Source organism: Cryptomeria japonica, chromosome 4 (assembly GCF_030272615.1).
Source record: "Cryptomeria japonica chromosome 4, Sugi_1.0, whole genome shotgun sequence".
Classification (NCBI taxonomy): Eukaryota; Viridiplantae; Streptophyta; class Pinopsida; order Cupressales; family Cupressaceae; genus Cryptomeria; species Cryptomeria japonica.
The window spans coordinates 605,842,505-605,853,611 of record NC_081408.1 but is presented as its reverse complement, the minus strand read 5'-3'; the positions used below and the strand labels follow the sequence as shown (position 1 = coordinate 605,853,611).

At 39.9% G+C, this 11,107-nt stretch overlaps 1 protein-coding gene across 1 annotated transcript; it reads left to right on the top strand.

The window, feature by feature from the left end:
- The first annotated feature begins 7,931 nt into the window (after positions 1 to 7,931).
- LOC131061095 (pentatricopeptide repeat-containing protein At5g46580, chloroplastic) lies at positions 7,932 to 10,616 on the top strand. Its single transcript, XM_057994610.2, has one exon. The coding sequence runs from the start codon at positions 7,984 to 7,986 to the stop codon at positions 10,222 to 10,224; it is 2,241 nt and encodes a 746-aa protein (XP_057850593.2). The 5' UTR covers positions 7,932 to 7,983; the 3' UTR covers positions 10,225 to 10,616.
- The last annotated feature ends 491 nt before the right edge of the window (positions 10,617 to 11,107 follow it).

The following is an 11,107-nucleotide window of genomic DNA, read 5'->3' as shown; positions in this document are numbered from 1 at the left end:
GGCAGGCTTACAATCAGCCATATGAAAGTGTGCAAGTAGATCAAGAGCATACTTGGGCTGCGATAGTGTAATCCCGGAAGGTGACTGTGAAATCTCTATCCCGAGAAAGTAGTGCAAAAGACCCAAGTCAGTCATAGCAAATCTGTCATGCAAAGCAGATTTGACCCTGCTAATGATGGATGAAGTACTCCCTGTAATGATCAAGTCATCAACATAGAGCACAAGTATCAAGTGAGAGTCATCCTGTCGCAAAATGTAGACATTCGGATCAAAATGACACCTGGTGAACCCTGCGGAGAGAAGAAAGGAATCCATCTTGGCGTACCAAGCCCTGGGGGCCTACTTAAGGCCATAGAGAGATTTCCTTAGTCTGCAAACCAAGGAAGTATCCTGGATGAAACCCTGTGGCTGCTCCATATAAATCTCCTCATCAAGATCACCATGAAGAAAAGAACTCTTCACATCCATCTGATGTACAACCCAAGCATGAGCTATAGCAATAGCAAGTGTCAAACGAATGGAGTTCATCTTGGCTATGGGTGCAAAGGTCTCAGTATAGTCAACACCTGCAACCTGCGAGAAACCTTTCACAACAAGCTGAGCCTTATACTTATCCACACTACCATCCGCTGCAAACTTGGTCCAATAGATCCACTTACATCGAACCATCTTTCTCCCCTTAGGGAGATGAACTAGATCCCATGTGTTGTTCCTCATCAAGGAACTATACTCTTCCGCCATAGCTTGGTCCCACTCAGAACCCCTGATGCTTCCCTAAATGTCTATGGATCGAAAGCGGTAGTAATAAATGCATGTGGAAGATCCTGATGTTGTGATCGAGTTCTCCGTGTATCTGAAGGATCCCCAACAAGAGAACCCGCGGACTCAAGTGTCTGTCGAGCCCAATGAGGTCTAGGTGGAGGTGGAGAATGAGGCTCCTCAACTGCAAGTGGACCCTGCGGAGGTGTAACCCTGCGAGTCAGAGTTGAGGGAGTCTCATCATCTGAATCACTAACATCACTATCCAAAATGGAGGAAGGTGGAGGAGGTAGAGAGGCTAAGCTAGGAGAGCTTTCCTCAAAGTGAACACTCCTCTCAATGAATACCTCATGTGTCTCTGGATCCATCAATCTGTATGCCTTAACACCCTCAGGATATCCAACAAATATGCAAGGCCGACTCTGAGGTTCCAATGCCTTGTGTTTCTGCGGAGGTATGCGAGCCCATGCTGGACACCCAAAGACTCTGAAATGTCTCACAATCGGTTTCCTACCAGCCCAAGCTTCAAAAGGAGTAATACCTTGCAAAGCTTTGTGAGGCACCCGATTCTGGATTTGTGTGGCACAACTGATAGCCTCTGCCCAAAAGGCAGGATGAAGAGAACATGCATGTATCATACAATTAGCCATTTCTTTGAGAGTTCTATTCTTGCGTTCTGCAACCCCGTTCTGCTATGGAGTGTATGTGACAGAATGCTGAAGATCAATCCCCTCAAATGTACAAAAATCCTCAAGTTTCTTGTTCACATATTCCCTTCCATTATCTGTATGAAGAATCTTGACCACTTTCCCTGATTGCTTCTCCACACGAGTCTTGAAGTCCTGAAATCTGTCAAAAACTTCACTCTTATGAATGAGAAAGTAGAACCAAGTGAAGCGGGAGTAGTCATCAATGAAGGTGAGAACATAGCAGGCCTTACTAAATGAAGGTGTTGGAAATGGACCTGCTACATCATTGTGAATAAGTTGAAGAACTTCCAAAGCTCTCCAAGTTTTCCCTTTATCAAACTTCTCTTCGGGATGCTTGCCCATGGAACAACCTGAACATACACCCTCTGAAAAATTGATTCAAGGTAGACCTGTGACCATGTCTTTAGTGCTTAGCTGCTGAAGATAGCAGTAGTTGAGGTGACCAAACCGCTCATGCCATAGCTTACTTTCTGAATTTGAATGAGTAAGCAAGACCCTAGAAGGTGAACTTGGCACAAAATGGGAGAATGAATAAAGCCTTGAGTTGTCATTGACTTGTCCCACTGCTACCAAGGCATCATCATCAAGTTCCTTTACCACAACTGAATCTGGTGTAAACTCAACCTTTTTCCCATTCCCATAGTGAGTGATTTGGTAGATGGAGAGAAGATTGGTAGACAAGTTAGGAACATAGAGAACATTCTCAAATGTTCCATCATCCATGTCAACTGAACCTTTCCCTTCAACCTCTACTTGAGTATCATCACCAATGTAAATGTGAGGTACCTTAGATGGCTCCAATGAAGAAAACTGCTCCTTTGTAGAACCCATGTGATATGAGGCACTCAAGTCAAGTATCCATTGCTGTGAAGAACCTGTTGTAGCCACAAATGCTTGCCCTTTTCCCTTAGACTGTGAGGAAGAGGAAGGAGATGAATCCTTCTTTATGTAGGCAGATGGCAAGTTGATGTTGTTTTTCTTGAGAAGATTGGTTAACTCATCAACTTGCTTTGCATGGCATCGATGCTCATCATGACCATACTTCTTGCAATATGCACAAGTTGGTTTATCCTTCTTAGGTGGTGTCCCCTTCTTGGAAGAGGATGAAAAATTGCCTTGTGATGGAGAGGATGATTGTCCTTTTTCCTGGTGTGGCTTAGACTTGGATTGCTTCTTCTTCTTGTTGGAATCTTTGCCTTGACTTCCTTGATTCCCTTGATTAGCCACCAAAGCCTTGGACTTTGAAGACTTGAGATATCCCATGTTCAACAACTTAGATTATTCCAATATCAACATTTCTGTGAAAGCATCAAATGAAGGCATAACATAGGAACTCCCCACTGTCAAACGATGAGTTTGGAAGCTAGACACAAATGCTGCATATTCTGGTGCAAGCTTGTCCAACAAGTTGAATATCAACTGAGCATCCTTTTTGTCAATTCCACAATCCTTAAGCTTTGCTCTTAGCTCATTTGCTTTGCTGACATAATCTTGGATTGTATCAAAACTCTTGGGATCTAAGTTGGTGAGCTCATTGCCAATCTGATAGCCTCTAATTTCATCAACTTGTCCATACAATTTCTGAAACATATCCCAAGCCTCTTTGATTGTTTTACACTTCTCAATGTGAAAAATGAGGTCATCTGATACGTACTTGCATAAGGTTCCAAGAGCCATGCAATTCTTTGTGAGCCATTCTAATTGAGCAATTGGATTAGCCTTAGGATCAAGTGGTGCTGTTATTGTTCCATCTATGTAGTGTGTGAGACCCTTTTCCATTAATTTACTCCATACTTTAATTTTCCATGATGCATAATTATGTGGAGTTAAAGGTGGAAATTTATTAGGACTCATTGCAACAAAAATGGAAAGAGCACAAAGAGAGGCACAATCACACAAGACACCCCCCCAAATTCACTCAATCAAAGAACCCCCCCCAAATGTGATGATTTTGGCACTTTATAAGTAGTGCATATACAATGGGCCACTTGCAAAAAATGGCAAAGTGGACTTCTGATTTACAATTTTACAACTGCCTCAATAAGACCAAAAGAGTCTCAAACTGATAATGCAAGAGATCTAACTAAGATCCAAGCAATTTACAAGTACCTAATAGGCCAAATAAGACCAATATCTGAAAGTGCAATTTCCACTCAAAATCTCTGAAATCTGATCATAGATTATGAAAGTAGACGAAAAAATAAGCACTTTAAAAAAAAATGGCACCTGAAAAGGAGGTCGTATGAGCTCAAACGAGGCCTTTGAAGTTGCAGAATTGAGGATTAGACAGGTACAGCTGAGAGAATCTGAAAATTCTGAAAAACCTATGCACCAAAATCAGAAAATAACCACACCACTGCGAAGATCACGAAATAAAAAATTGCACCAAAAAAGGAGCAAAAATGAGCAAGATATGGCCTTTCAAAGTTGGATTGCAAAACTGAAAAGCTCAATGGAGAGGGGTCAAAAAATTTTCAAAAAATGTTGATGTGGCACTGACGTCAGCAATTCACTATGTTAAATTTGACGGCCATCTGGCCGTCACTAAAACTTCACCTCCCTGCTGACTAGTCGTCCGTACTGTACGGACTGCTGACTGGGCAGATGACTATGCAGGTGACTAACAGGGCGTACGGATCTGACGTGGCACTACGTGGTGGATGACGTGGCGTACGAACTTGACGTGGCACTGCGTGGTAGGTGACGTGGCGTACAGACCTGACGTGGCACTGCGTGGCGGGGTCCTGGTAGCCGACTGGGCTCCATGTGGCGGGGTCGGAGGTTGGGCGGTCGTCGAAAAACTTTGGCCGACAGCGTGGACAAGACTCGGCGGCGTGCAGGTAAAGCGGCCAGTGGGAGGGAAGCCGGTGGCGGGAGCTCTTCGACGGCACAGGTCTTGGCGGTCTGCAGTGGCGGCGAGTACCTGTACGTGGCGACGTCAGCGGTAGGTCCGAACCTGCAACACCTGTGACACGCAGGTACGGACTGCACGAGGGGGGTCTGCGGACCCCCCAAAAACAACACAAAAAACCCTTTTTCTTTTTGATTTTTCGAAATTTTTCAGAATTTTTTTTTTGTCGAAAAATAAATAAAAAAATTTCGAAATCCGTACGATAATAGCCAAAATGGGGAAAAAAATTTTTCTCACCAAAATAGGTCGACTTTATAGTCGAAATTTATGGAAACGGCCTCCCGGATTCAACGATGATGTCCAAAACGCTGTATGATGCCCCCAAAAAATGAAGATCCCCAAATCCGAAAATAGAAGCCTTCCACGATGTCTCCAAAAACCAATCAATGAAGCCCCAATAGCTCTGATACCATGTAGGATTTTGCCAAGATCAAGGGCATAATGAAAAGCATAAAAGAGACAATAGAATGACAAGAACAAACTATATTCTCATCAATATGCAAATGATCAACTGGATTAACCAATACAATGAATAGAGGCCTGCTTATATAGGCAAGGCCATATGGATGTATGAGCACACAAATATGACACGTGGCTCAATGAGAAACAAGGGTAGGTAAGAAATAATATAATATTCCATAAGAGGTGGATGACCCACTGAATGTGGAGTGTAACAGCAAAATAAGACCACAAAAGGTGGAATTTCTCCTACAAGCTCTATCCCTATGTGCACACTTCCCTAAGTGTCTCAAATCCAAACTACGAAGAGATGCATTATCCTAAGTTAACTTAAGTAAGTGTAATAATATCCAAAATGAATATTTATTTACACCAACAATCCCTTTTGGCTGAGCGGATCCCCTTGGATTGTATAAATCATTGTAATTGAGCATTAGAAATCAAGGAGATAGAATAGAGAGATAGAGGTCCGAAGTTGACCAGCTCTATAATTAAGCATGTATGTAGCAGGCCAGTGAGCCGAATCTTGTAATCCAGATGTGATCGGTTATCTGTAATCAGTTTTCATGATCTAATTCATTTAGTTCTGCATTGCCTCCATCATATCCTCTTGTTTCTGTTGTGTTTACTCTTGCTGCCCGGTCCAGATTGATCTCTTTGAGGTCCCTCCTAACTGGTGACTGCATCAAGTAGTAAGATCCTAAAGTCCCTGGGGGTTTGGTGTGTCTTGTCTCTTTAGTATCTTGGTGAAAGTTTTTCAATGCAACTTTGTACTTTACCATGAGTATAGGTGTAGTCTCATACTCCTGCTAAAGTGGAGGCTAAATGTAGCTTTGTAAATTGTACCCACATACAATTTTGTCTCACCTATACCTCACCTTGGCGTTCTATCCCTCAGTGCATGATGTTTACTTTGATTATGCACACACCTTCCTGAAACTTGCATTTTCAACTCCATTTTTGTCCCCCGTTCAAATTTGAGTCCTAATTAATAAGATCGGGGCATCCCATCGCCTTGGTCCTCCTAATTAGGACCCAAATTTGGTACCATCAATGGTCACTTCAAGTGGGCAAAAATTTAGGTCCTATGTCAGCTTTCTCCGAAAATTCAAATAAGTTTTGGATGGTTAAGTATAAAAGGAGGTCTACCCTTCTCATTTGAGGTCTATAAAACCTAAGTTGGATCTCTCTCAATTATACTCTAGAAAATTCAATTCAAGTGAGCAAGTAGTCAATCATTTGTCAAGCATTAAAGGAGAGGTTAAGTCAAGTACAATCATTCAAGATGTAATCCATGATCAAACTTCCATGAAGACATTCTGCATGACATCTTAAACCCTTGTGTGAGGATTCAAGAAAGTTTCATCAAGGTATCAACTTCAGTTACAAGCATTCAATTTTAGATCTAGCTTTTCCCTCAAAAGGAAAGCATCTTGCTACATTTCAATTCTATTTTCATTTCAATTATCATTTCAATTTCAAGGTTAATTCCCAAATTGGGGTTTGACCCAAGGCAAACCCCTATCCACAACCCTTTCTCTCTCTTATTGTGTGCATGAAATTGATTTAGGAGCTGTGATCAAAGATTTCGACATAATAGACAACAATGCAAGTTCAACTGTTTTAGAAGCAAAAATAAGAGGATTAGGGTGACCTACCACCTTGGTCCTGAGAATGTCCAATCTTCCGACAGTGGATCCTGTGCATCTCCTTGATCCAGAAAACATCCCACTTGCCCATCTGGAAGTTGCAAGACCAGGGCAACCTACCACCCTAGTCTCAACAATTTAGTTTGGGTTTTTAGCTATAAGTTCTAATTCACTTCCTCTTCTCAGATCTCTTTGTGGCTCTATCTGAAATCTAGAACACTCTATTGTTATTGTTTTACTTTAATTCTCTATTGTCTTACCCCAAAACTTTACAATTCAAATCCAATTTTGACTCTATAAAAGAGGAAGCAACAAACAAGTAAATCTAATCAGTATCTTAGCCCTTTTCCTAATTGAATGGTGGCTAGATCTATTGGATTTACACCCCCTTTTTATGCTTGGTTGATTTGGTGAGATTAGTAGTTTTAGTATCCTAATTGGTGAAACCCTAATTTCCCCTACCATACATATCCTAATGCCAAAAATGATATTTGTCCATTAAGGGCTCTCCCACTCAATACAAACAAGCAACATATAAAAAATACATTAAATCCTCACAAGGATCTTGCCACATTGACATACACACATCATGATGCAAGCTATACTCTAACAATTGACATGTAGAGGAACACCATCTGTAACATGTGGCATGCCTAAATACATGGCATTAAAAGCATGCAATAACTCATTTGACAAACACATAAACCAACAATAGGAACAATGATCATTAATGAAAATGGTGAAGCTAGAATATTGATAACCACTCAAAGGAACATACACAAGCACAACCTATGCATCCCAAATACATATCAAAAATTACAATGTTGACAATATACAACCAAAGGCATGCGAAAGTGTAGGCATTATATATGATTTATATGTAGTTAGATGAAATGAAATATACAATGTATTAACCTTGTTTGAAGTGAATCTATGACTAGAGATAGGAGAAGACGAGGTAAGTAATTAGATTATGCATATTATTTCTTTTGCTATGTTCATAAAGGCATAAAGGTATAAAGGTGTCTGATAACAACTACCTATTAAATGATATCTTTGGTTGTTAACTATAAAGAATTAAAGATTGAATCATTAAGACAAATGAGACACATAAAAAACAAAATAACTTAGATTGATTTTTTTCAAAAAAATAACTTAAATTTTCAATAGTATAAAAAACAATAATTTTACTACTCTAAACCAATCTTAAAATATATATATTTGCATAAGTATAAAACACTGAAACATCAAAAGATCAACTTATAAATAAAAATTTCAATACTCCCACTCCACCACTTTTTCTCTTAATTTAGCTTATATTAATTATTTATTTATATAATTTTTTTAATTTAAATGAACTATTATCAATCTTTTAGTATGTATCTGTAAAGTTCTAAACCATAAACCCCAATAAAATCAGATTATATATATACAGATTCAATAAAAATCTTCCAGGCATTTCTTTTGGATAAGAGTATTTTCCCATTTTCAGTGTATGTCTGTGAAAGAAGGGCAAGGGACAACAGGAAGGTCGGCACTAACAGGAAAAGGAGCAGCAGCAGAATTGATAATGTCTTTGGCCTCAACAATCCCCTCAACTGCTAATGCAGGTACTCATTCTTATCATACTCACTACACCAGTTCTTCAGTTCCCAGATCAAATCTTAAGCTCAGGTACACTTGTGTAAGCAATCCGCACACACTAAAGCGTTTTGCAGTCATAAGTTGCAGCCATGGAGAAAAAGAAACGATATCCCAAAACCCATCTATAACAGACCAGCTTAAACCCTTAGCTCTGGAATTTCGACACGCAAAACCCTCAGCCACCGAAACCCATGACCTCAACCATGGGATATCACAGTCCAAACCAAGATCAGATTACGTCAATGGAAGAAATCACAGAGCATCAGTTCAACCTATGGAACGCGAGAGGGGCAGTAATCCTCAAATGGCATGGCTTGGGCGCTTGAAAAGGAAATTAGATTCATGTAAGCCAACCCAGAAGGCTATTTTTGAGGTTCTAGATTCCTTACAAGAAACCCCAAGTCCCAAAACTGTGACGACCACTATGAATGGTTTTCAAGACTGGAAGAGGGCATATTGTTTCTTTCAGTGGCTCCGCAAAAATGAAGATTTTCAGATGAATACCGTGATCTATAATGTGACCATGAAGATCCTGAGGAAAGGAAGGCAATGGGGTAGGGTGGAGGAGTTGGTTGAGGACATGCTTGATCAAGGGATTGACCCTGACAACATAACCTTCTCCACTGTGATAAGTTGTGCCAGACAGTGCAATCTTCCTCGCAAGGCTGTAGAATGGTTCGAGAGAATGAGTGAGATTGGGTGTGTGCCTAATGGGATAACGTATACTGCAATGGTAGATGCTTACAGTAGAGCTGGTCAAGTAGAGGAAGCCATAGATTTGTATGAGCGAGCAAGAGCAAATGGGTGGATACCTGATATTAAAGCATTCTCTACAATGATGAAAATGTACAATCTTGCTTGGGATTTTGATGGTGCATTGTATACATTCCAAGAAATGAAAGCACTGGGAGTTAAGCCTAATTTGGTTGTATATAATACAATGTTGGACACAGTAGCAAAGGTAGAGAAGCCAAGGGAGGCTAAACAGCTATTTGAAGAGATGATTGATGTGGGACTTAGACCTGATCAGATAACTTTTACTTGCCTTTTAAGGATATATGCTAAGGCTAAGCGGGGAGGTGACGCTTTGCAGCTGTTTGAAAAAATGAAAGAACAAGAATGCAAGGAGGACACCATTCTTTATAATACCCTGTTGGGCATGTGCGCTGATATAGGCCTTGTGGAGGAGGCTGTCATACTTTTTAAGGAGATGTGTGAGTCAGACAGTTGTAAGCCTGATAGCCGGAGTTATACATCGATGATAGATCTCTATGCAAGTAGAGGTCAGATAGAAGAGGCTAGTAGGATGTTCAGTGAGATGATGGAAGCTGGATTCAGGCCTAATCTGATGGTTTGCACATCTCTTATACAATGTTATGGTAGAATAAAGAGATTTGATGATGTTGTAAGGACATTTAATCTTCTTCTTGATGAAAGGATCTCTCCAGATGACAAGTTTTGTGGATCTCTCCTATCAGTGCTTACTCTCTGTGAGAAGAAAGAGTTCAATAAGATTCATGAATGCATTGAGAAAATCAATCCTGAATTGAGTGTACTTATCAAGATGCTGCAGGAAGAGGACATCATCTTATCAGCTCTTGAAGAAGAACTTGAAACTGTATTGTATCAGGCATCAGACGAAGTTCGAAAACCCTTTTGTAATTATTTAATTGACTTGTGTTACAAGTTTAACTCACCAGAAAGAGCTCGCAATTTGTTCTCTCTGGGAACATTTTTTGGAGTCTACACAGATCTTCAGATCAAGTCAAATAGAGAATGGTGTTTAAATTTACGCAGCCTCTCATTTAAAGTAGCAATTACTGCCTTTGATGATTGGATAGTCAGTCTATCAAAATCTCTTAAAAATGGGAAGGAGATACCTCCATTGCTTTGGATTCATACTGGTCATGGAAATCACAAGGGCTCTTCGGATCAAAGTTCCAGTTTGGTAACTCTCTTTGGAACTCATTTAAGGGAATTGGATTCTCCTTTTGAGCAGAGTACGGAAAGAGTTGGTTGGTTTTTAGCAACACGAGATGCAGCAATTTCATGGCTACACTCAAGGAATTCATCTATAGTAATCACTGGCTAGATAAGTTGCTGTTGCTATTAATTCATGTTTTGGGCCAGATTGTACAATATTCTGATTTCTCTTTCCTCTTCAATGAGTAGCTGTATGTGGGGTTTTCTCCCAATTCAACCTATTGTAGATACTTCCCTCTTTGGAATCGTTAATTTTATACATGAATAGATGCAGGAGCAACTGGAATCATAAGATCTATTTCAGAGAACAATAAAAACAGCTTAAATTAGATTTTCCATACAAAGGAAGAAAAGTAACTTGAGAACAGTCTCTTCCTTCAAACAGGGAAAATCAATCACATTCTTCTAGAAAAAACAGCTTTATTCTAAGGAAGTGTAAATTTCTCGGAAGTTAGTAAAGTGTATAGAGGCTCTAGAAAATCTAGGAGCCTTTTCAAGTCAGGTCCATGAAGTTTATAATGTTTTTTAGTAGTTATAGAAAATAAAGGAAGCTGGTGGTTCCAGGAGTTTTGTTCTCCAAAAATTTACCAAATTCGATGTGAAGGGAATTTTAAAAATGTGCACAGAGGCCTTGCAATGCTGCCACATAGACATAAAATCCGTTAAACTGGTGGGGAAATTTATGAGCTTCACCCTCCAAGTTGGGGATGGATCAGAGCTCTGATTTTTTATTTATTTTTAGATATAATGGTGGATATTCTACAGGGGCTCCTGCCCTTGATATAAAAGATTGATTGCAAAGATAGCATAGAAGTACTGCACAAGAATACAATCAAAATGCTCTCAGAAAGCCAGCAACACACAAAATTGCACCCCTAACAAGCAGCAAAACTAATAACCCTAAAGACAGCCAAATGATAGATTACTCCATATAAAAGCTAACACATAACCACTGAAACCCTTAGACCATGAGAGCAGCAAAAGAAAGAAAC

Bases quoted from the DNA above. Each gene is read 5' to 3' on its own strand.
- LOC131061095 (XM_057994610.2), top strand. From the start codon at position 7,984: ATGTCTGTGAAAGAAGGGCAAGGGACAACAGGAAGGTCGGCACTAACA.